Raw genomic sequence first — 25,428 nt, forward strand, 5'->3', positions numbered from 1 at the left:
AACTGTGGAACCTCCCTTTCCATCAAATCAGGGGTAACCGGAAGCAACAAAAAGTAGTGAATTTACTTGTAAGAAAGACCAATCAAGTGCTTATTAATGGGGGCACTTAAGAATCTATGTCTTTAAAGAGTACATCAATTGGAATATCCAGTGTCTATGGTTCAGTGCCTGTCAGTGATGAAAATCTTCCTGGAGTTTTCCTTAACTCACACTTGAATTTGACTTGGCCTTGGAACTTAGTTACTGGGATTAACACACACTTAAATTTGACTTGGACTCAGAACTGACTCAGGATGTCATTCAGCTCATGCTTATGATTAACTCAGTGAATTTATTTACCTCATACAAAATTATATTCCTTTATTGTATGTGGTTCTATTTTAGGTTGATGTTTCATGATCAGCCCATCATTTCTTTGGTTTCTGAATGACACTGAAGCCTTGAACCAAGTCTTGCCTGGATAACTAATCAGACTTTTGAAAGAAAAGTGATACTGCAGTGTTGAACTGTGCAAAGGGACAACCACAACAGAAGTTGGAGGATGTGAACATGGTGTGATCATTTCTTCACGGACTAGCTTCACATAAGGAATTCTGAAGAACTGGACTTAACTAGCTGACTTGAAGTCAATTTAATTGGGTTTCTTATTTTTGTTTTTCTGTGCAATAACTTACCTCTACTTCAAACCTCCATGTGCCATGACATGTTGGGTTATGTGCCTTTTTAAGCTTTAGTGGGTCAGAGTGTGATGCAGGTCATAGTGTTCATATTACTACTTTGCCAACAGGTGGCCAATTTTATAACATGATACTGATGTTCTTGACAGTAAGGGAGCACATACACTAAAAGGGAAACAGAATACCACTATCCTCAGTTGAGCTTGCTCTTTCAATCCTCTTGGTGAATCAAGGCCTACTGAAATATTTTGAACTCAAACATTTGGTTCTGGAGTCTACACAGTACTTCCTAGTTCAGCTAAGAACCTTTGCAATGACTAACCCTTCCACATCAAATGGTGCCAGCCAATAGCTCCATTTTGACATTTAATTCAGTGTAAATGAAACTAGGGCTCAGTTTGAGGCTTCATGGATTATACCAGAGAGTTTGCTGGATTTCTTCATGGTGCACTTGCAGTGACCTTTTGCTTTACATTGTCAAGAATGTGACAACACTCTGGGATCCAAGGGAACAGGGGAGGGGACTGGAGAGCTTGTAAAGACTGTACTTTTATCACACTTATCAGGGGAGAAACATATCTAAATTTAACCAATGGCACCCTGAAGAAAATTTTATATTTAACACTACATTTTTTTTTAATTGTCAAGAATGATACCTGTATGTTTGTTTAATTTTATTTAAAAAGCTCAAAATCTATTCACTAGACAAAGTAGAATATTGGTGAGCCATTGAACAACATTAGCATTAGATAGCAACTCTACTTCTCTTTCCTTTATTGATTTATAAGATGAACAGGTGGATGTGATGAACATCCTCTAAACGGAAACTCTGATTTTAAATGACGTGGCTTTCAATGATTCACACACAAAAAATAGAGTAGCAAAGCCCCTTGGAGTGACCAAGTAGTAATTTCTCCTTACAGTATCAATACATTTTCCTGAACAAAGTTGTTGAGAAGAGAGAAATGCATCAACTTGTGGATAATGTACAATTTGATACCAAATTCTCAGAGCCAAAATTGTAAGAAATGTATGACAGACAGTGAGGAAAAGAGATATTGGGATCTTAGGAGTGAAAGGGTTTGCATTCATGCTGAGGTTTTTAAAGAGGAAAATTCATCTGGTAGATACTGTGATGGAATGGATTTCTATCATATTTGCATCTGTATAATAATCTTGCATGGCAAGAAAAATTAAGTATGCTGTGTATGAAAATATTTTTGATGTGTCAATAACAATGCCCTCAGCCTATTACTTCTCACAGCCCCTATTTATAAGTTGACCAACTGCTACCAAGTGTAAAACATTCTGTCACAGTTGGGTTCCAAGGGTCTGAAACCTTAAGATTACTGAGGATTTCACTGCTTCCTATTCATCCTTTTTAAGAATGTAAACTGAAATGCTCATGATTTTTCCAAATTATAAGCAATCCTTCTGTTGACCAAGTCTGAGATATTAGGAAAGTGGTGAGATCCCTCACTGCTCTAGGGACATTTCAGCTAGGAAAACCAACCCTGAGATTTTAATCCATATAATTTTGTTCACAACAATAAAAAATTTTAACTGTCTTCTAGCCTAGAAATCATTATTTATTAGTTAATTTCATTTGCTGAGAGATGTCTGCTGTCTTCTCAACTCAACCTCTTCACAAGCTCCTGCCAAAGTAGGCTGTATGTTCCCAAAGGGAAAAATTTGTAGTTCCAAGCCCTCTCTAAAAACTTGATTGGAGATCAGCATCTTGTGTGCAGGAATTCCAGCCAAGTTTTATATTATTGTCTGTTAACTTGACTGTCATTTTTGAGAGCAACAAGCTTTATTTGATACTTCTTCAGCTTCCTTAGGTCGTACAAGAGTGCTTCTTCCAGATGGAGGGTCAACTTGTTCTTGAGGTAGATTGCGAGCTGAACAAGAGAAAATTATATTCAAGCTACAGGAGTTTTCTCAATTAAATGGAATGGAAAAATACTGAGGTGAGGTGAGAAAATACCCTCTTAAAAAAGTAGATAATGCCTAACGAGCAACTCTTCCGGTGGAAATTCTTCAGTGAACAAAGAGGTGCTCATTGACTAAGACTTGATAGGCTCCTTAACTGATATCAGTGTATAACTTCAAGGACAAGGCCTTCCTGTTACATAAAATGTTAATCAGTGCACCCTTCCTCAAGATTTACAACCAGAAATGTCAAATAACAGCTCTATACCCAGGAATTAAGAGAAAAGCAATAGAACTCAATCAACCTACATAGCTCTTCAAAGAGCCAATGTACATTCTTGTTTGTTCGAGCACTTGTTTCCACAAATATTGCCTCTTCACTGTTAGCAAATTCTTCTGCTTCTTCCTCAAGCACCTTAATGGAAGATGAAAATTAACATCTTAAGAATTGACAATGTATGGCAGACAGTGAAAAAAATTACCAAATTGTGAGTGAAAGGGTAAGCAGTTCCAAAGGCAGAGGCTGCAGCCACATTATAACTACATTTTTGATGTAAACTTCCTGACCTGAAAGGCCTCAACCTAGAGTTTCTTGGCCATACCAGAGTAATTCCAGCCATTTCTCAGATTTAATGAGCCAAACATTTCTGTCAGCTATAGCTAAGCAAAAAGATGAGACAACACAACCCAGGAGGTTTGCACACAAATTAGAGGAGCTGATTAGTAGCATAAGCCAGGATAAAAAAAAGCATTGCAAATCAAAGTACCTCTTGACTTTACAGTAATTAATATCTGACCTCTCTTTGATCAGCCTTATCACACTTATTTCCTGCAATGGCTATAAGAATATCAGGGGGGCCATATCTTTTTAGCTCCTTGATCCAGCTTTTTAATGCATGAAATGAACTCTGGAATGCAACATACAAATATTTAAAACTCTCTCTAACAAAGTTCATAATAAAATCAGTTAGGTTGTATGATAGTATAATATCTCTCAGTATGTGCAGTATGATAAGTCAAGTTTGTGAGTACTTGTTGGGGTGTATGCTTAAGAAGAAAGATAACTTTGATTGATCTTTTCAGATGGACTTCAGTCAGATTCAGATGAAACAAGTACCTTAATCACAGTTCTCTACTTGTAATTATCTGATACCCTCCACAGTTTCCAAGTTAAAGATTATGTTAAGATTGAAAAGTATCTTAGATCTATTCAGTAATCAGGCCCCCAGCTGTACATAGCACTTCTGCATAAGAGTTTCTTCACCCCTAAGTATGTTTGCGGCCTTAAACAAAGTGAGGCTACCAGAGGTCGATGAGGTGTCTGGTGATTGTTATCTGGTTGAGAACCCTCAGAGACCTCTTGCTGGCTGACTTTGCTCAAGAACTTGAACTTTCTTGCCAGTGCAGAAACACTCATGCTAAGGTGCCTGCTCATAGTTTATCTTGAATTTAATATTTTTCATCTCACACATTTCCATATTGCATCTTTCATTTTCTTTGATTCTTTCTTCACTTATTTCAGTTTCATATGTCAATTTTAAATCACCACTTGTAAATAATCCTGAATCATATATATATTCTGCAACAATTACAGCTTTGCAGCATACTTTAAGCATCATCTAACCCTTACTATGTAATAGAGAATTTCCAATCAAGCACATTCTGACCTACAAATGTTCATACTTACATCACTTGTTATGTCATAAACTAAAATGGCAGCAGCAGCATCTCTGTAATACAGTGGAGCCAAACTTTTGAACTGAATGATAAGACAAACATACACAACAGTAAATAAAATAATATTATAACATAAAAAATTTAAGAATGAGTAAATGCTTGTTTACCCCATTATAGTTTAAATGTTATGACTCTCAATATCTCATTAGTAATTCTCCTTACTGTCTGCCATACAATTCTCATAAAGTTAGTACAGAGAATTTGGTATTTGATCAACTAATGATCCCCAAATTGATATTTTCTTTTATTCTCATCACTTGCCTGCTTGATATTGCAATAAGATTGTGAGAAGGGGTTCTGTCTTGGTTACTCATAGGAGTTAAAGGATTAAAGGATTAAAGGTTTTGAGAATTAAAATTATGATTACTAGTGAGTAAATTGGTTATCGTTGCAGATGAATGGCCTCTAAAAGGTTTTACATCTCTGAGTTTACTAACTGAAAATATTACCAACAGTGACTCAGTGTGAGATAGTCTTCTGATATAATCACATGATATCCCTAAGTTCACAGTAAAACACATTTGTTTACAGACATGTCTGGGCAAGGAGTGTCAGGGTCATGGCTCTATTACTCTTGATACAAATTTCACCATCTTCATCACTATTTTGTCACATTTTAATGGTGATATTACACCAATAACAGAATGAAAAAAATGAGTCTCAACAGAAGGAAAATCAAGCTTACAACAAGGATAAAATTAAACAGTCACACAATCCAAAATACATTTAATAACCAAATAGGCAAACAGTACTGTATGGTTTTTCTCTCCTACCCTTTCCTGTCCAGCCGTGTCCCAAATATTGAACTTAAATGCTTGTTCTCCCACAAGTAACATTTTGGTCATAAAGGCTGCCCTGTGAAATACAAAGAAAGCACGGATTTAAGCAAATGAGGAGGGAAGGATTGATAACATATATTTAAATGAATAACTGTTATCATTCATAAAGGTCCTTCATTTACAAGACTAGTACTGCCTGCAAAATAGAAACCTCACAGGGATTAATTATGCCTACAATTCTGTTACCAGGTTTCTTAGAGACTTTAAGAGCAGATCACCAAATGCATAATGCAATGGTTTACAATTCAAACTCCAAAAATTGGCACCCCTTTGTGAGGTTTGGGGATACTTCCCAAAATTTTTTTGGCAAATTTAATTTGAGCCTCTGAAAGACTAATTTACTCTGACTCTCTTGATGATAACTCATTTGGTAAAAGGTAAATCAATTTTTGAAAAGATTAACAAGTGTACGTCCAGCAAAATATTTTGTAGAAACTTGTGTGAAATGGGACGACAGCCTTTAAGAAAATTTTCAGGCAGAAATATCTCCACAGTAATTTTCACAATGCATTTAAAAAAAGTAGGTCACTGAGAAATCAAAACAGTCATCATGCATCAATTTCTTTGTTAAAAACAATTTTAAAAAAAGCCAGATAATAATAGTGATAATAATAATAATAATTATAATCATTATTGTTATTATTAATCAGAATAACAATAGTAGAGACTTATTTTCCAGCTCCATCATCAGGTTTTACAGGGCCAAAGAAAACGAAATTAAAAAAAAGAAAACTAATGAAAAAAAAATTGACCAGTGGCAGAGAGCAGGACTTGCACACAGGAATACAGATTAAGAGCCTATTGCCACCTATCTGCCATTCTACGCCTCCCCCCCCCACTGGTTTTTGAAAAATTATGTTTAGGCATATCCCTTTGACCCCAAGAAGGGACTAGCATCTCATTTCTCCTTACAATATCACCACTGAATCATACATTAAGGTCATGCGAATAAAGGAAATGATCATTGAAAAAGAAGCTCTTGATTGTTACACAAATTCTCCTTGTCAGTACCTTAAGAAATGCAAAGAGAACAGTTAGGGAAATCTGTACTGATGATAGGGTATGAGGTGTTACGCTGTTTGCATGACTTTGTTGGAAAGCTGCAGTTGTACTCATCACATGTATAGTAAATCTGTACTGATGATAGGGTATGAGGTGTTACGCTGTTTGCATGACTTTGTTGGAAAGCTGCAGTTGTACTCATCACATGTATAGTACAAGCACCTTTGTAAGAGATGACTAAACTTGTTCCCTTTTAATCTTAAAATATTTTGCTTAATTTTATCTTCTAACTTTTGATATGTATTTTTATCAAATGAATATACACATTTATCTGTTTATGATGGTCAGCTGAGCGTTTTCGACCAACAAATGATTACATATCAAAGATACTAACAATTAACTGTAAACCGGTCCAGCAAATATTAATCAAGATAGTATTTATAGGACACCACAAGTTATTAACGATTCGATAGGAATTCGTGGTTGATGCAGAGTTCAGGGTTGGAGAAGCTAAATCACAGAAATATCTTTTAACATCTTACTTATGTTTGTTTATTAATTACTCTGCGGATTACATTTTAATAATACGTTCCCTACTTTACTTGGGACGAAATGATTAAAAATGTTATAAACAATGAAAGAGCTTCCAACACTCAACACTATACCAACCCAATGGTAGGCATTGAGGCAGCATTGAAAGCGTCCGATACGAAACGATGAACCAAACACGACTTTCCCACACCAGCATCCTGCAGAAAAACACATTAAATTCACCAACCAACAGACAAAATTAACCTTTACGTAATGAGTGTAACAACTATACAATTTCATTGATCCGAAAGCTCGAATTTTCTTTCAATATGTCCCTCGACTTACCCCAAGAAGGCAGAGTTTTATTTCTCTGATGGCCCCTCCAGGACCACTGTAGGTTCGATGCATGATCCGAAACAATCGATATCTGTATGTCGTCTTTGTCAACAGCTCATTTTCCTTTCCAAGTCAGCAACACTTCGATGCTTTGCATTAATATCTCACAAGGAGGAAGAACCTTTTGTGGGAGCTGGGAAGGACTATGTGTCATCTTGCATTGTGGGATTGTGATGATTTTTAATATGGCGGCAAAACGAGATAAGGTAATTCTCCATAAACGTCAAATGTCTTTCTTCGCAGTTTGTACCTTTTTACTACTTAGTTAACTTGAGATATATTTTTACATCACAGCATACGACGCTTAACTGGAAACCTGTTCAAAGGAAGCCATTGTAAGTGGGAAACAGCAATTTATCTCGTTGCTATGTTAGTGTTTCCGTCACGCAAAATTTATTGTAAACAAAATGCAATTTGCAAAATAATTTTTGTAATATTAAGGTTGTGTCTGCTTTGCTTCAGATTAATGTAGTGTATGCGTTTTTCTTTATTTAAAAGTGACAATAGCCGCGTTATCCGATTCAAGTGCTCACTTCAGAACACCATTATAGATGTACTTCGCTCAAAGGGTTGGACTGAAGTGCGAGAGTAAGTTATTCTTCATATTTATGTTAAATATACATTGCATTTACCGGTACCTGTAGTTTGACGGTACATCATTTCGGGTAGATATTTAGCTCTTATGCTTGGTGCAAAATTTCCTGGTCTTCATGGTAACGAGTGCCTTTGCAGAGGTACTAGAAAATATACGACTTTGCAATTTGCATGCAATACCCCAGCCACGTCAAAGAAGTGTAGTTAAAATTCTTTGTTAGAAAGTCCCAGGAATCCCATAGTTACCATAACCCTTTGTAGTTTGTTAGTTACTTAACTTCAAGTCCTCGTCATACATCTATGCACTTTACGCCTTGGCAAAAGAACACCATTACTTTCTGTGGGTTACTGGGTGGTCAAGCTGCCCTCATGTCTAGCCTCTGTCCCTCATTTCCCTTTCTACAGTTTTCCTCCAAGTTTCCTGAGGAGGACCACTCTATCATTGCTGTTGGGTGTCTATGGAAGGGCAACTCTGGGCTGGGCTGATTGGGGCATTTGGAGAACATGGTCAATCCATCTGCATCACCAGAATTGCTGAGTGATGGGTTTTGTACCCGCAGTTTTGTGCAGCTCAGTGTCAGAGATAATGTTAGGCAAAAAAGATTCAAAGAATTCTTTGCAGGCATCAGTTCTTGAAGTTATCCTTTGTACTCTGTCACAGTTCTTTGCTCCACCTCACTGTCACCTCCCCCTCTCCTCCCTCTTTTCTAAGCTCATTATCTGTAGACATGTTTGAAGTTAATATTCTTTTCATGAACAGGGAAGGTGAATGGGATTTTTACTGGTGTGATGTTGGCTGGATGAGAGAATACTTTGACCATACTTATATGGATGAACATGTCAAGATCTGCCATTTTAGGAACCATTATGAGGTGAACTTAGTTACAATTATAACTACTGCATTATTAGGAATTACTGCTAGTCAAGTAATTTAAGATTTCTCTGTGAAAACTTGTGGAGTGTTAGTAGTTCTGAGTTCTTTTGACTGCCCTTAATTCCTATGATCTCATTAGTAATTTTCCTTACTGTCTGCTGTACAATTCTTGTGACATTAGCTTGGAGAATTAGGTATTGGGTCAACTAATAATGACCCCCAATTGGTATTCTTCATTATTCTCATCACTTGTCTACTTAAAATTATATTGATATTGTGCGGAGAAATTCTGGCTAATGGCCACTTATGAGAGTTAAAGAGACATTGAGACTTAATATCTAAACATATTACTATTGATATTTTTCCTGTGGAAAATAATTTTTCCCGCAAAGCAACTAGAAGGCTTTTCATGGGTAATTCACTCTAATTCACACAAAAAAAGTGATGTCAAAATTTTATGACACCCCAGCAATGACCAATTTTCATCAAGACAATGGCAGATATACATGATATTTAATTACTTCTCATCAATGACAGTTGACACGGAAGAATCTCATGGCAAAGAATCTTAAAAGACTGAAGAAACAGCTTGAGAGAGAATATGGGAAACTGGAAGCTGCCAAGTATCCTTTTTGATGTGAATTTTTTTTTTCTTGAAAAGTTGTGTCAATTAGTGCTTTGTACAACAGAATATGAACTGTGCTTTTAGCATCTAGAGAGAGACTGAGTTTAATAGATGTGCACAATGGTATGACAGTAATTTGAGTGGATATAGTTGACTCTGGATAGTTAAAATGATGAAACTGTAAAAATAAGTTTCTCTACTGTATCTGTAATTACAAAATTACAAGGGTAGCCTTTGTAGGAATCTCATTGGGAACCACAGATCATTGCTCTCTTATATGGCAAAAAAAAAAAGTGAGGATTTTACTAGATATTTCAACATTTGTAGTCTTTTTGGAATTCGAATTATAGTAGCCTTTCATTATACAAAAAGCTGCATTTCTACAAACTGATTACCAAGATTGCAGGAGTTTTTTTACTTCTTACTTTCTTAATTTTTGGTAATGTTGTATGACTGTGTAAAAATTTTAGTAGAATATGTCCATACTTTTTAGTTCTTAACTGCAACTAGGTGTGACTTTTTCCCAACAACATTTGAGCTTCCTGTAAGTTTTAAGTCTTTTTATGTTTATAGTTAGTACTAATTGCAATGATCTTTTCATGGCTATTCAGTGAATGATTTAATTTTGACAGAAATTTTTAATGTATTATTTTCAGATCAAATGTCTTGTAAATAGTCTCAGCTTATTAGAAGCTTAGTTCTTTCCATTTTATGTGTGAGAATGTGGTGGTCTGGTGGTGAATGTGGTTAATTAGCACTCTGTGTTGTGTTTTTGGGTGAGCCACTCTCACATTGCCTCTTCCCACTGAAGAGTATATTTAACAAATAGATTCCAAGTTGCCATGCGTCTGTTCAGTGATAGATCACAGATGACATCAAAATGTGGTAAGAACAAAAAAGTGGCACACAAGGCACAGCCAAACAGATGCACAGCAACTTGGAATCTATTTGTTTTATATAATAAATAATTAAATATACGGGAAAAAGTTTTAATGACGACACCATCTATACGTCTGTCCTCCAATAGATCATAAGTGAGAACTAATCAGAATGCGTGCATAACTGAGCTTATTATATAATTTGGTATTTTAAACCTTTCTTGGATATAGGAGATATAATTGTTGTAGTGTTACCTGTGATGCACTAGCATAGACCTTGACCAAACAGAAAATCAAAATGAATACTAAATGCCACATGGAAAAAAAACCAACCAAACAAACAGACAAATAACCTCTAGCCATGATTGGAGCTTCCACTGAACTGATTTGACCCTCTTTGAATTTCTTTGCTCTGACTTACTCTGATTGGCTATCATTTTAGATGGAGTATCACATATTTGTAGAAGAATTTAAGAGAAACCCTGGTACAACATGGATCATGAAGCCTGTAAGTTTAAGTGTTATTAAATGTATCCTGATTTATTCTTTCATAGTTTCTGTTGGTTCTTGAGACTGTGAGGGGTTGGACTCAGGAGTGAAAGTCAATTACTATGTGGTGCGATCTCCTGCATAACAATAATTCTGAAAAGTGCTTCAGTGTCCTTAGAGAGGCTGAGAATTTGTCAAATTAGTATAAGTCACATCAGAATTGAGTGAGGAGGTGTTTGTGAGTCATGTAGTATATTCACTTTTTGAAAGCTGATTGATCAGTTGCAGTGTTTTTAAACCACATCACTTAAAAATGAATTTATTTGTGTCACTCCAGGTAGGGAAGTCTCAAGGAAAGGAATCTTCTTGTTTAGAAGGTTAAAAGATATCATGGACTGGAGGAAGGTTTACTATTACTTATGCAAAATTATTAAGAAGTATCAGAGAACAGTTAGAGGTAGACTTCCTGTAAAAGCCACATCTATACAACAGCACATTACAATGGCCATTTTTTCACTGTAGCATCACTGAGTGACAAACAGACTTATTGCAAAATGATTCAAAATTAGCTCATGCAGGAAAAGCAGATAGTCACTATCACAGAGTAAGTGATGGACTTACTCATTTTGTTTTCATTTTTGAAACATTTTTACTTGGCCTAAGACATCAATCTTTGGCTTTCTTATTGAGTGTTCTGAGTATGCAACATGTACTGTACATGCTGTCAGTAATAAGGGTTTTCTTCCATTAGTGATTTCAAAATTTTTACTTTGTGTGAGACTACTTTTATTTCTGTATCAATTGCTCGTTGTTCCTTTTATTTAGGGAAAGATCCTTATCGAGGCAGCCAGTGGTCAGATGAAAGGGTGAGTTAAGGTGGTTGAAATTTTTTTTTTTTAGCTTCACTTCTCTTTGCCTTTTGCAGTAGTCTTGGCTGACCATCATAGTGTCCACTGGATGAGTCGTTTGAAACCCCATTTTACCCTCCTTTCCTTGTGGACTTTAAAATGGGCGATTATAGGGTTTGAATACTAAGACTGAACCCAGTGTTAACCCTCTCCATCATTTTATTTCTCCCTCTCTTCTCTTTCTCTTCTGGATTCTTCAATTACCAAGATCTGGATTGGTAATTTTCCTATCTAGCTGCTACACATATATTCATAAATTAGTAATGAGAGAATTTGGTGTTCGTGTGTAGATCATCAAGAATAAAAACTTCCTAGCTATAAGTTTGAACAATTTGCATAATCTGTTTGCTAGGATTGAATTTGGTTATTATAGGTAGAAGTTAAATGTTAATCACTTCTGGGAGGTAAAGGGTTAATATAATTTTGATGAGGGTTTTTATATTATTTTGTGAAATAATCATAGTACTAATTATAATTATGAATTTCCTGTTTTACTCTGACTTCAGAAAGATGAAAAAGAACCACCAGAGTCTTTATATTGTTCAGCGTTTAGGTTTGAGGATCCTTATTTACTTGGGGGGGGTAAGTGAGAGTAATTACATTTTAAACACATTATTGCAATGGTTTCAATAATCCCTGAATGAGTTCATGTACCTCAGTTCTTTGAACTGATTTGCCATTCACAAAACTGTTATTGTTCTTGGTTTTACTGTTTCTCCTGGCAACATGACTTCCTAAGTACAGGAAAGCCTTGTTGTTAGGAACTGATTTAGTTTATTATGTTGTTTTTTTGTCGTTTGTTACACGTGTAGGAAAGTTTGATTTAAGAGTGTATGTCATAGTGACATCAGTGAGTATTTCTTGCTCAGGTTGTAGTTTCCATCGAATGTAGTACAGAGGACCTGGCAAACCCATGCCAAGCTGCTTTGTCTCTTGCTCTGCCTGGATAATTTGATGAAATTAAAAACCAACGTGCAAGAGCTAACAACCAAGCCTCTCAAACCCAGAGTCTCCTTGGCTATGTGCAGCTGTTTGCTCAACACAATGAGCTGAAGAATGCACTGAGGCAAGAGCAAAAAATTGGTGTCTAGACATACCCACGATGTCAGTTGACCATGCATGCTAACGTAGTTCTGTCTTATGGTTAGCCACACAACTTTTCTTGGATTGATGGGTTACAGCATACTATTAGTTGTTCTAGGTATGGGACAGTGCGGCATTCACCTTGCCATGCCGCAAGCTACTCTATAGTAAACTTAATGTTTAGAGACATTAAAATATCTGAAGTGGAACCATTCAGTAACTATATAATAGTAAGTGATTAGTTGTCTCGTACAGCCCCCTTCCAGGTAAAAAATGTAAGTCGTTATACTATTCCGTCATCCTGATGGGGACAGAACTCCATAGTTTGTAGAGGGGGACCTTCTAATCCTTAGGATGTTATCATTTCCAGATGAAGTAGTATGAATTAACAATTGAAAGATCTTTTTTCTCTGGCAGTATGCCCCATGTGCTGCGTGGCTGTACAGAGAAGGATTTGCAAGATTTCAAATACACAGATTCTCTTTGGACGCAATAGAATGAACTGGTTATCCTTGTCCTGTCAATCCAAGGTGTGAAAGATGGGCATGGAAGACACATATAGCCCTTGCTGCATTGTTTACAGAATTAGCAGCGACAAGCAAAAATGAAACTAAAGGCTTTAGACTTAGCGTGTTTATTGAGGAAAAACAGGCACAAAATCTCGTAGATCTATGAACATCTTTTAATCAATTGTTTCAAATATGATTGTAAAGTTTGATATTAATGAGTTTGATGCCTACCCTTCTCCTCCCAATTTAGTGTGTGAGACATTCATTTTGTTACCCTTTCACAAGCTTAGCTGATGAAAATCCTTGACTTTTAAACACCAGATGTGCATCTCACCAATGTTGCTATTCAGAAAACTGCTCCAGATTATGATGCTGAAAAGGTAGGGGTGATAGAAGATGCAATCATGCAATAGTGTAAGAGAGGTTTAGTTGAAAGCTTAAACCACAAGCAGAATGACATAAAATGGAATGTTATCAATAACAGTGTTTTTACACCTAGTTGAGTAGAAATTGATTCACTGATTTGCATATTGGAAACAGAGGGAAGAAAACACAGTGTGGGTCTGATATGAACTGGTTTTTTGAGAGGCATGATCTACAGAATTTTTCTGTTGTTGAGTGCTTAATTCCATTGATGTTGCTTGTTTGAGTGAGCAATCCACTAATTTTTAATGAACTTTCAATGGACTATTTCCAGGGCTGCAAGTGGTCTCTACAACAGCTTAGGAGGTATCTTGTGGCCAAGCATGGTTTGGAAAAGGTTAGAAAAAGGGGCCAGAAATAAGTTTTGGCTGACCTAAGTATAATTATATTTCAAAGTTTATGTAATGTTGTTAAAGGGTCTAAGCAGTACTAAGCAATTATACCTGATTTTATTGTCCATGTTCATGTAACTTGTGTCATGTAATTGTTTAATGTCCAAGGGATACAGAAATTATTGTATTAAAAGTTTGTTACCATAATTCTAGAGACAATATCTAATTTATTTGATTTATAATGCCTTATCTCAGATGAGACCTTGGTGAGGGACATGGATAACATCTACATTAAAAGTATACAAGCTGTTCAAAAAATTATGATCAATGATAAACATTGTTTTGAGTTGTATCCTTTGAGTATAACAGATTACAGTATTTTTAATGTGCATCGTGGATTAATGGAAGCTCCTTAGATAGCCAAGTGACTTGCGGGAAATCCAAGGATTGCCTTTACCAAAAGTGTTTCATGTAGTTGATGACACTGTTTACATAACAAATTCCTCTTATAATAGATGTTTTTTGGTGGTGTTTCTTCCTTAACATGGACTAGATATGGTTATGATATTCTAGTAGATTCTAAACTAAAACCGTAAGTTCATTTTAAATAATGCTTATAAGGAACCACTTACCCTTCTCATCCTAATGTCAGTAGACATATTCTCCATACTGTTCTCCATACGTATCCTAAGGTTCTGACAAAGAGAATTTGTTTTACAATCAAGAGCTTCTTTAGTTGACCATTCCCTTTATTCTTATGACATTAATGTGTGATTCAGGGGTGATATTGTTAGGAGAAATTGAATGCTAGTCACTCTTAGGGTCAAAGGGTTTAAAATTGTGTACCACAAGACCTTTTTCATGACGCTGGGTATTATTTCAGGTGTTGTCTAGACAAAACATAGCTCCTCATAAATTTCTCATCAGCATCTTTTCACAGACTTTACACCCTCTGTTGGAAGCGATGACGAAAATCTCCTCTTAAAGCAGGCATGTTTAGTTGGTAAAAAAGATAGCAAAATGGTAATGGCTTAAAATACAAACTCAAAAACAAAAACCTCCAAAATGCAACTAAAACTGAAAAACCACATGTGAGAAATTGTACGCGTAACTTGCTTATGAACTAGTCAAATTTAAGTGTCTCAGCAAGTGTGCGCTAATTGCACGACATGCCAGTCCAGTACTTTCTTCTTAACACCCTTCATTAAACATATGTCAAATTTAAAGATGATGTAATGAGAATTTGATCTTTGTAGCTGGTTGATTGAAGTGAATGCATCACCATCGCTGACTGCAAGTAGTCAATCTGACTATGAACTCAAGGTCGTCTGCTGGAGGATATGTTGCACATTGTAGACATGGAAAACAGGTACAATCTGCAATGTTTTTTGAGTTTAGTTGATAAATTCGTAGTAGTCGTGGGTTTCTGAGTAGTTCTTGTCCTGGTTTTGCATAAGATTTTTGTTGTAAACTACTGAATGGACTTGAAAATTGAGAAAAAAAAAAACTCAGGTTATGATAATTTGGTGTTATACATAGTCTGTTATTTAAAAGTTTGAATACCACAAACAGGTTCACTGTCAGATGGTGTGAACATCAACAAGTTAGACTGGATTGTTTAGTCATTGTCATAAGAACTGAGAAAATTTTAAAAGGATCAAGTACAGTTTATTAGCATTTAATTTAGCAGTGTTCTTAGTGGAATTAGTTTGGGTGCAGTTGTTTGATCTTGATGTCACATTTAAGTTTAACATTACGTGTATTTTTTCACATTGAGACTGACAGGGAGAGAGAAACGTGTAGGAGGTTTTGACTTGATGTGGAATGATGGACCAGTCTACATGGATGATACCAGTGGAGCAGATTGTATTCCAAATCCTCCATACCCTACAAATACTTTCTTAGGTGAGATGTCATGCTACTGTTGTTTAGAAGCACTTTGCAAATAAACAGTATAAAATAACAAAGTTGAAATCTGACCACCGAGTCACTAGGGACTAGGGGGTGTAGTGAAACTTGCCTCTGTGCTGCAGAGAGATGATGTATTATGAGAACTTATCACAAAGCTACATTGTTTCCAGAAGTCCCCTGCAGTAAAATTGTCGGGTATATTCCCCCTTGGCCATCTGACCCAAATTTCTGCACTCCAAAACTTTGTAAACCGCAGTCATAATAATTTCTCATAAACTTCAGGATGTGACAACAGTGATCGTGACAAACAACTGAAGCAAGTGTTTAAGAATGCCCAGGCCATCAAGAAGACGTGATAATGAATAACAGCCAGAATAGCCTGCTATCAGTGGTTAACACATTTAATACAAGCGAGGTGTAAGAAAATCCACAATCAAGTCCACTTTTTAAGTCTTCAGAATTGTTCTTTATCATAGGCTTCAGTTCTTCCAAGGTTGTAGTATATGTACATAGTAAACAAATTTGTAAAGCAGAATGGGAGGGTGTTGTAAATGTCACACTTCTAAATCGAATGAAGAAATTGCATGAAAATGAAAAATTAGATAAATAGTTATTTATTTTCAGTGTGGATGGGTATTGTTAAACATCTATTTCTGTTGTCAACCAACTCCAATAAACTGATAATCCATACATGGATCCATCTTTGCTTAAAAATGGTGAATATTTATGCTGCTCTTTCACCTGAAGGAAATATCAAAAATAAAAGTCAGGCAATATTAACATAAGTAAGACAAGACTCAGTTTGTAGGGTTCCATGTGTAATCCAATAGTCTTGACTTTCTCAGCAATCTGGCACCAGTGCCCTTATGGTCACCAAATCATATCTTGCATTTTCTTCCAATGGTGTTGGCAGGATTTTCATTGGAGATATTCCACACTTAGTGCTACCTTTTTTGACAAACAGGGGTCACTTGCATCCCGTTCTTGCCCCCCCCCTCCTTCAAAGGTATACCTTTGCTGTTTTGAATAACTGGGATTTGTATCTTGTGATATTCTTCAGCCTTGGATGACTTTTTTATAGAGCATGGTCTGTGTTGTAAGGTAGTAGTGCAGCCATTTCTGCTCTCCTTTGAGGGATCATGGCTCCAGACTCTGCAAATCATCTTTTGTCAGAGCAGTTAAGTCAAATCCCTTCACCTCTGGTAATCCTGAATAAGAAGGAATACTACAGTGTTACTAAAAATCAGAAGGTGCATATTTCTTTTCTCAATAAATCTGCAAATAGGACAAGCTGCTTCTAAGATGACTAAAGCAGCTTCAAAATTGCCAGAAGACCCGTTGCTAGTGGCCAGTACACTGTAATACAGATCAAGCAATCAGACCAGATTGAGCACTAGCATGGGTCTTAGTATTGTGCTCTTGGATGAGACACATTACTTTCAAAGTGCCTTCCAGTACAGTCAATGCTCTAATGAATCCTCTCTACTGACTTCCATCAATGAACTGGTGTACTATCAGGGAAACTGATGAAATTCTGAGGGCAACCTGGAACAGACAAGCATCCCATTCTTGGGGAGTAGCAATACTTGTAATCACTTCATGCTACAGAAACAGAGATCCCCAGGCTGGATGGGCCACTTGACTTAGAAAAAGACTTAACCTTTTCTTTCTTTACCTAACTGATGTGATGGACTGGCATCCACTCATCAAAGACTAACAATACTCCTGGCCCCAGTTGTTTGAAGGTTAGATAATGTAATCCAACTGATAACTTGCTACCCTCTGGATAAGTGTCAACAGATTGTACTTCACTATCCACAGATAGGGATTTATCCTGTAGATAGCATTATCTAGCCTTTGCAGAACTGGGGCCTTATTGCGTCACACTGCTGACAACAGTGATGAGTCACCTACATCATAAAAACTTAATCTTGGTCTAGCCACCTTATCATCTGCCAAAATGAGAACAGTACTGTTACTACTGAATACAACAACAATAAGTCTACAAACCCTCCAGTTCATGGAGCTTTGAAACTTTTGGCTTCAAGTCTTTCCTTAGCCTGCTTATTTCCTCTTCCAAGTTCTTCTGATCTTCATAAAATAGAAGGGAAAAAAAATATGTAAGGTTTAAAGTTTGTTTCTTTGGAGAAAAGACTTCTTGATGTAATTGCTTACCTTGCTGCAGCATTGCTTGCACATTGGAACTTGGGAGCTTGATGAACATGTTTCCAAAACACACCCAGGGTTTGGATGCTACAATTAAATCAAATGATTTGATCCTTGTTAAAAAACTATTTCTGTTTTTTTGCTTTACTCCTAAATGAGAATATTAAGTATCAAACCCCTTCCCAACGATTTGTTTGTATTTAACCACAAGAAACTCACTAAGAGTAATGTCTTATCAGTAAACCATACTTCAGGACCTAAGCCAGTAATCAACTAAATTACTGTACTTCCTTGAATAAGCACCTGGGCACTAATTCATATTTCTGTTAAAAATGGGGCAGCTAAGTGGAAGGAGGGTGCTTAATGCTTGTTTGAAATTATGGTCGGGGGGGGGGGGGGGGTTGATGCTTATTCAGTAAGTTTGGGTGAAAAGTAATTACACATTGTTACCAACTGACCATTTTTTTAATACAACAGAAAAGAAGTGATGACCAAAAGTACAAATAATATAACTTTTTTCCCTAGTTATTGCATACCCCTTTTAGCATTGTAGTTTTAAGTAATAACTGAGGAGCTGCTCAACAATGACTTTTACAAACTGACATATTTTTGGACCAGTGGCTGTGAATTAAATAAGACCGCAGACCTAAAGAAAAACAGAATTTGAGCTTTGCACTTCAAAAACACACCAAGAACAATTGGTTCTTGTGAGTAAACATTTTTAAAAACCTTTGTTGATAAATGGCCAACAAATAACCATGACGACTGTCCCTAAAAAGGCAAGTCTGACCACAGACAGGCTGCAATTGATTAAAAGACAGCCAATAGATTTCAACCATTCTTTTTATTTTATTTTTGTTTTTTCACCAACATGTGTGCTGTTTATCCACTGGTTCAGGTCACTGTTTTAGAGAGCCTCAGAAAGGGTGTATCTGTTAAAATTCACTTGTAAACTGGTTAAGCTTACATGATGCCCCACTTAATCCTCTTTTGTCCTCTTTCTTCAGCATTCGAAGAGCTTCTCTGTTTGTATTTCTCTGCTTATCAAGTTCAATTATCTACCAAAACAATAAAAAGAAATTTGTATACATTAACACTAGTATGTCAGCTGTAATTGGAATTTAATTTAATTTTCAAATGCCAGAAAAGTAGTAACCGACCTTTAAGCTCACAAAATGGAGCTTAACCACAGCAGTAGTCGGGTACGAACAAGTTTCAAAAATTAATTTTAAACGTCTAGCAGTATATATATATAGAGAGAGAACGAAGAGAGAGCGCCGTCTTCCACATTAATCTTTCGCATTCGAAATCTCCCGAATGGCGTAAAAAAATAGTTTTATCCTTATATGTAATTATTTCACTTTGAAATATCTATACCTGTTGTTTATCTTCCATTATTTCTTGAGCGAGCTCTTCTAATTCAGCAAATTTCTGCAATGTTTGAGAGGCAAGTCTTTCCGCCATTTTGAATTGTTTAGTTCCTAAGCCTCCCGCTGGATCACGCATAAAATCACTGGGGAGATTGACGGAGGAACAGGGCGCGAAATTCGTACGAACGAACGAAAAATAACAGTTAACAAGCTAAGTCAGGTACAGAATTATTGTTTGCTGGTCTCTAGCATCCAGGGAGTTAGAAGGAATTAACAAACAACTAGTTAATCTATACTTCTATCAGATTCTTTTGATTCAGATCAAATCAAAGTTGTTATTTAACTCATATTCAAACCGCTCAAACCAATCGCTCTGACGAAGGGCTAACGCTCGAAACGTCAGCTTTTTTACCCTTTACGGTGGCTAATTTACGTTTTCAACCCAGTTGTTAACACTAAATTACCTGTCATATTCAAACCGTTTGGCATAACGTTGTATCCCGCCATAATTATTGTTTTGCGGAATTTCATCGCTCCGACCCTTGAATTGCTTATGCGGATGAATCTCCGTATTTCAAACTTGATCCTTCCTAACGGAAAAAATATTTATATGTCTCTGATCCTGTACCCCGAAGACAATATGGACAGAAAGTTATCCCAGTGTGCAGCTCTGCACCCATCAGCCAGGACTGTGACAAGACTGTGTAGGGCTGATTGCCAGAACACGACTAACGCACATTTCCATCCCACCAACAGTCAGAGATCAGTTTTGGGCTTTCCGTTGAAAACAGATGCAGGTTAGAGTTTAGATTCTCTTGAAATAATCATAATCTAACATATTTGATGACATTTCAGTGCAAAATCTCGACAAAGTGGGGTTAGATGCATCATGGACATTGAAGCAACTGCAGCAACAAGAAAGTCAATAATTCTTCAGCCAAATGCATGTTGGTGATGTTCAAGTTGTTCCGGTGAAACACTGTTTTCCGTGGTGTAATTGGAAGGAACATGATAAACAACCAACTCCTGCTGAGGTTTCCCCTTTAAGAGTCTTAAAGAGGAAGAGTCATGTATTAATAGACAATATGAAGGAAAAAGACATAGATGAGCACTGCCAATCAGGAAAAAGAAGGCAATCAGTGAAACTTACAAAGACAATGAAACTTACAAGTTCACCGGCACGGAATTTGGTTAGAAAACACTCTTCAAGTAACAATGAGCGAGATGCTCTTTGCATGCAGAGAACTGATCAGGAAGTAGAGACCCTGCAAGTAAAGATGCTTGGTACATTAGCAGAGTCTATGGAGGTGGAGCCAGGAAGAACACACTCAAAGGGACCTTCATCAAAAGACTTCCAAAGACTTCTCAGCAACATGATACAGTGAATTCTGATGTCCAAGGTCTTATTCTAAATGCAGAAAGATCAGAAGACTCTGGTAAACCTTTAAGGCTTGACAAGCAAAAAGCTTTGCAATTTTTTGTCCACTCTAAATTTGCAAGAAATTGATAAAAGTGGTATAAAATGTAAGTACAGTCAAAAAAAAAAAAGAAAATGTTGTTCAATCGGCGCGCGCGTTGATATTCAAAGGTCGTTCCACGTGAATTTACGTGTAACATAATCATCGACTTTGATCGTGACAAGCTGCACAGTTTTCGATTTTAACCGCTTTTCCAAATAGTATTATAATTTTTCCTTTAAATTAGGATGGCTCGTTAGTTAGTTTTTTGAAAAGCAATTGTTACTTCTGCTGCTCTGACAGGCGTAAAGTACGGTCGACGATTAATAAATCGCTAAATGAACACGGGAGTCGTTCTTTTAAAAGAAAATGTTGTTCCATCGGGCGCGCGTTGATGTTCAAAGGTCGTTCCACGTGAATTCACATGTAGCATAATCCTTGACTTTGAACTTGACTAGCTGCACAGTTTTCGATTTTAACGGCTTTTCCAATAGCATTAAAATTTTTCCTTTAAATTGGGATGGCTCATCAGCTAGTTTTTCAAAAGAAGTTGTTACTTCTGCTCTGATAGGCGTAAAGTACGGTCGGCGATTAATAAATCGCTGAATAAACACGGGAGTCGCTCTTCTATGCTAATTTAATATTTTAGCCGGCTTTTTACTGCCGTGTCTGCGAGGCAAAAACATAACTTAAGATTGTTTTTCCAGTAAAACACGATGTATAAAAAAGAAAGATACGTTTTTTTTTGTGATTGTTTTAGAAACGGGTATAAACTCTGTAAGTCCCGCATTGTCCTTGGTGTCGTGACAAGTTATAATATAATGAATATATATTGATCAGTTGAAAAGTAAATAACTATAAAAGGAAAGCATTTTGAAATAGTTTGCTTTCAATTCAAGCGAGTCAAAGACTTGTTTGTAGCAACACACAAAGTGGACAAAAATTCCAGGATGTGAAGAGCTGTGTTAAAAAACCACATGAAGTGGCGTGGGGGGAGAGTGTAATTAAAAACCAAATTACATGATTGAGTAAGAAAAACAACTTTACTTTCTGAAGGAAATAGATAGGTTTTTTGACCATTTTCATTTCACCATATAAATATAGTTATAAACAGATAAACAAGCTTGAGTTTATTTTCATTGTGCATTTACAAAACTGTTTCCCAGTGAAGATGTTGACTTGTTGTTGCCATATTTTTTGCTTTTATGTTTATCCAGTAAAGGAATTGTACATTTACATTCTAGTACAATGTTAGAATAATTATTTTCAATGGTATTGTACTGTAATAAAATCAGGAGACAGTTGTGGTTGAGGTTAGCATGGAAATAAAGACGAAACTATTTTGGCAACATCTAGGAATACCTCCAGGCATAAAGCCATAAAAGTGTATATGGAACATATAATGTGTACTTGAAGGGTGGTATATGTGCAGTGCCCTATGGCACGGTCAGATGGGGAAAGGGTAAAAATTTTGGTTATTCAAGTAAAAAGTATGGATTCATGTGGGGGTGTGATATCAGTCCACACCCTTAGTTTTCATAACAGTTTCATTCCAGCCTTTTTCTTGTAATCCTCCTTGTGTGTTTGTGCTTTCTCGTAGTAATGCTTTGCTGCAAGTTTCATAGTAAATCTGACGTGTGCTCATTCCTGTTATGAACAAATCAAAATTTTGACAGGGGTGTGAGTGAGGTTATTTTATAACCGTAACTTGTTAATATAGGTTTTCCCCCCCAACCAATTTTTGTGTGCTGGATCATCAATATAGATTATATGTGCTGTGCTGTGTGTACAGTTGGGTAACACCGAATTCAAAAGATTTTTTCATGTTACTATTGAAATATGGAGAACATCAAAGAGGCTCGGGTGTGGCACAATTGAGTGTGTCCACGATGTTGTATCACATTTTTTGTTTTCTCCGTAATCTTTTACTGTACAGACCACAGAACCCACAGAAATCGATTGTGTTTTATGATCAAAAACTGCAGAAATGTGGTGATGGTGGACATCATCTACACATTCTGTCTTCTAATACAATGATAAGTAAGACCCAATCAAAATGTGGAAATTAATAAGCTTGTCAATTATGAAAATGTATTTATCTCATCTCAAGGTGCAGCAACATATTCTTGCTGTCTCAATGTGGCAATGAAGGACCCTGCGATTTGCTACCACTCTGGCAGGTATTCTAGTCTGAGTGAAAACTCCCTTTCTTCCAGTTAGACAGCCACCCATGTCAAATGTTACTGAGTAGCAGAGCTGTTTCTTTCCTAGGTGTCCCGGTGTTTACTTGTAACCAGGTCTGGTTGGTCCAGAGTGAAGTGATTTATGCCTGAGTTCATCATTTTCAATTGAAACCTGTTGCTTTTGTGCTTTCTGCAGAGCCTTAAGCCTTCCTTTTTTCCTCTGTTTGGCTTCCCACTTTTCCAGGTCATAAAATCTACATATCAAGCAGACAAGTTCTCAAATCTCCACACTTACATTAAAAGAATTGTATAGGAGACAGTGAGGAGAATTACTATCGAGATCTGGGGAGTGTAAGGGTTAACTAATGTGGTTGACAAAATCTTGTGATCTGTCAAAGGGCGAAAAAGTGATTTGATTTGATTTACTGGGGGTTAGTCACATTAGGATTCAATATAGATAGATTTTTTTTTTTACACCAGTAACTGTGCTTACTTTTATGTGGTAGTGTTACAGTGTTGTAGTCCTCTGCAAAAGTTTCAAACATTTTTTTCATTTCAGATCTGGGAAACACTTCAGGGTTTACTTTCTTGACTTCTTGAAGCCACAAGTAAAATTTCTTGTTGTTTGTTGAAAAGGTCACTTTCCACCAAGATTCCATATTTGCCATACTTGTCTTGATTGACAGCTGTCTTTGACTTGATTCTTTTTGCTTGTTTTCTCTTTCTTTTCCTTGTTTTCTTGACATATGACGAACAAGCTATGCACTCAGAAAATAACTTGATTATTTTGATATCAAGGTGCTTGATAAAATCTTGAGAATCCAAGGAGCCCAGCTCTTTCACTTTGTTTTTAAAATGAATTCAAGAAAGCCAATAAGTAAATATAAGACACGATTTTGGTCGCAAATAACCACATGGAAGAAACTTTGGACAATAAATTAGCCCTTTCTGAGATGGCCCCAACCCTAGCCTGGAAGTAATGCTTTCAATGGCCCTGTTGACAAATGCATTTCTTCAGACATTGTGAATCAGCTTGTATGCTAGCTATTAAGATTCTGTTTCAACAGAGTTAGTCCCCTACACATATGTGTAAAGCCCTTGATGTAATGATTATTCATTATTCTCCTGGGCCCAGTTGTATAAAGGTTGAAAAACACTATCAAACAGATTAATCGGTACCCAGTGGATAAGTGACAGCAAAATGGCATTATCCAATGGCTAGAGATTTATCCAGCAGATAGTGTTAACTGACCTTTGAACAACCATTGACTGAGAATTACATCATATTCAATAATGGTTTCCCATGATTGAGGTGGAGGGTTTGGAACTTGGAAATGACCAATGAGAAGTGAGCTGTAATATTAAGGTACATCAAGACTGATATAAAACTTTTTCAATCAGCTAAGAACTTAAATTAAATCCCTAAATATCCTCAGAATAAACAATGATCTGCACTGTAATGTTATAGGCTCTAGTACCTGGTTTTCGCCTGTATTCTTTCTCTCCTGTGTCTTTTCTTTCTTTTCTCTGAGTCAGTAGAATCACCAATTCTGTCTGTTTCTGTTGATGGACTTTCCTTGACTTTCTTTTCTTCAATTTAGAGGTTCTAGATTTTTTCCTGACATGTAATTTGATTCTTAATTCAGTATAAAAAAGCAATGAGTAAAAACATTTTATTGAGAAACTGAAGATGGGGCAAATGTCCACCTTTCAAGTTAAGATGTTATTTTTTGTACTAGTTTTTAACAGAACATCTCTCAAACCTTTAACTCCCAAGATCTGATTGTTAATTCTCCCATCTAGCTGTTATACATTGCCTTGTATTTAGTTACAAGAATTGGTGTTATATCATAACAACCTCTGACTGATACGTTTGTGTAATCTCATAACCTGTTTATTGGATAGTGTATAGGTTAATTGTAGGGAGAAGTTACATTTAAATCACTTCTGGAAGTTAAAGGGTTAAAGTTCTACAATTATTCTCTTATATCATGTTGAGCTGTGCGAGAAATTATCTTCCTACCTTGCTGGGCTGATGGAACTGCGCGGACGATCCTGAACTATCAGAGCTTGATTCAGAACTTCGACTTCTTTTTCTATGTTTCCTTGACTCCTGCCATGAACAGGATTATAAATTAAAAAACAATATACCTCATGCACCACTTGGTACTTGGAAAAGAGTTTCTAAGAAAGGGTCAAAGTTGTAGTTTCCGACAGAGGTTCGCATGAGAAGTTCTCTGTTTTCTCTGTTTATTTATTGAAGTTTAAACTCTCACAGTTAAGAAAAATGGAAAATCTGCAGAGGCTGCTGTGGCATGATCCCTCAAGACTGTACTTCGGTTAAAAAAAGAAGTATTGGCCATACGATAAATTTAAAGACGTACCTTTCGAGCTGATTCTTTAGAATGCTTGCTCGATCTTTGCGAATGACTTTCTTCCCCCTTGTCCGCCATTAGTTGTGATTGGACGGGAAGGGATGGATCGAGGGAGTTCTTCGAAGGAATACGTTGTG

The 25,428-nt window shown here is 36.5% G+C and overlaps 3 protein-coding genes, 1 non-coding gene and 2 pseudogenes across 4 annotated transcripts; 2 read left to right on the forward strand and 4 right to left on the reverse strand.

Annotated features, from left to right (window-relative positions):
* Nucleotides 1-1,338: 1,338 nt before the first annotated feature.
* Nucleotides 1,339-7,254, reverse strand: LOC131785749 (ras-related protein Rab-22A-like). Its single transcript, XM_059102691.2, has 7 exons — nucleotides 7,064-7,254; nucleotides 6,857-6,936; nucleotides 5,120-5,201; nucleotides 4,297-4,368; nucleotides 3,407-3,517; nucleotides 2,919-3,024; nucleotides 1,339-2,578 (listed from the first exon to the last, which is right to left on the reverse strand). Exons 1-7 carry the CDS (start codon nucleotides 7,124-7,126, stop codon nucleotides 2,469-2,471), a joined length of 624 nt encoding a protein of 207 aa, XP_058958674.1. The 5' UTR covers nucleotides 7,127-7,254; the 3' UTR covers nucleotides 1,339-2,468.
* LOC131785748 (probable tubulin polyglutamylase TTLL9) lies at nucleotides 7,043-16,161 on the forward strand. Its single transcript, XM_066163367.1, is given in 20 exon segments — nucleotides 7,043-7,320; nucleotides 7,409-7,449; nucleotides 7,613-7,702; nucleotides 8,469-8,580; nucleotides 9,120-9,205; nucleotides 9,718-9,751; nucleotides 10,528-10,603; nucleotides 10,921-10,980; nucleotides 11,403-11,440; nucleotides 11,989-12,064; nucleotides 12,295-12,332; nucleotides 12,983-13,070; nucleotides 13,396-13,454; nucleotides 13,772-13,836; nucleotides 14,086-14,178; nucleotides 14,383-14,421; nucleotides 15,086-15,150; nucleotides 15,153-15,198; nucleotides 15,607-15,734; nucleotides 16,023-16,161. Coding segments are annotated over 20 exon segments (1,479 nt in total). The 5' UTR covers nucleotides 7,043-7,149; the 3' UTR covers nucleotides 16,097-16,161.
* A 265-nt stretch (nucleotides 16,162-16,426) lies between these two features.
* On the reverse strand, nucleotides 16,427-19,401 carry LOC131785750 (p53 and DNA damage-regulated protein 1-like). Its single transcript, XM_059102693.2, has 5 exons — nucleotides 19,284-19,401; nucleotides 18,874-18,964; nucleotides 17,916-17,993; nucleotides 17,751-17,831; nucleotides 16,427-16,948 (listed from the first exon to the last, which is right to left on the reverse strand). Exons 1-5 carry the CDS (start codon nucleotides 19,368-19,370, stop codon nucleotides 16,878-16,880), a joined length of 408 nt encoding a protein of 135 aa, XP_058958676.1. The 5' UTR covers nucleotides 19,371-19,401; the 3' UTR covers nucleotides 16,427-16,877.
* Nucleotides 19,402-20,132: 731 nt separating this feature from the next.
* Nucleotides 20,133-22,953, forward strand: LOC131785745 (uncharacterized; annotated as a pseudogene).
* Nucleotides 22,954-23,016: 63 nt separating this feature from the next.
* On the reverse strand, nucleotides 23,017-23,938 carry LOC136276883 (uncharacterized; annotated as a pseudogene).
* Nucleotides 23,939-24,418: 480 nt separating this feature from the next.
* On the reverse strand, nucleotides 24,419-25,380 carry LOC131785744 (uncharacterized). Its single transcript, XR_010716901.1, has 3 exons — nucleotides 25,301-25,380; nucleotides 24,940-25,029; nucleotides 24,419-24,534 (listed from the first exon to the last, which is right to left on the reverse strand). It is a non-coding gene; the product is annotated as an uncharacterized protein (transcript).
* Between the last annotated feature and the right edge of the window lie 48 nt (nucleotides 25,381-25,428).

The sequence above is a fragment of the Pocillopora verrucosa genome, chromosome 3 (genome assembly GCF_036669915.1).
Source record: "Pocillopora verrucosa isolate sample1 chromosome 3, ASM3666991v2, whole genome shotgun sequence".
Classification (NCBI taxonomy): Eukaryota; Metazoa; Cnidaria; class Anthozoa; order Scleractinia; family Pocilloporidae; genus Pocillopora; species Pocillopora verrucosa.

Excerpts from the sequence above, each read along its gene's own strand:
- LOC131785749 (XM_059102691.2), bottom strand. The coding sequence starts at position 7,126 with ATGCATCGAACCTACAGTGGTCCTGGAGGGGCCATCAGAGAAATAAAA. Across the intron at positions 3,518-4,296 it reads TTTATGACATAACAAGTGAT|AGTTCATTTCATGCATTAAA; the intron begins GTAAGTATGAAC and ends GTTGCATTCCAG. Across the intron at positions 2,579-2,918 it reads TTGGCTCTTTGAAGAGCTAT|CTCGCAATCTACCTCAAGAA; the intron begins GTAGGTTGATTG and ends TCTCTTGTTCAG.
- LOC131785750 (XM_059102693.2), bottom strand. The coding sequence starts at position 19,370 with ATGGCGGAAAGACTTGCCTCTCAAACATTGCAGAAATTTGCTGAATTA. Across the intron at positions 17,832-17,915 it reads GCAAGCAATGCTGCAGCAAG|ATCAGAAGAACTTGGAAGAG; the intron begins GTAAGCAATTAC and ends TATTTTATGAAG. Across the intron at positions 16,949-17,750 it reads AAAGCTCCATGAACTGGAGG|GATTACCAGAGGTGAAGGGA; the intron begins GTTTGTAGACTT and ends CTTCTTATTCAG.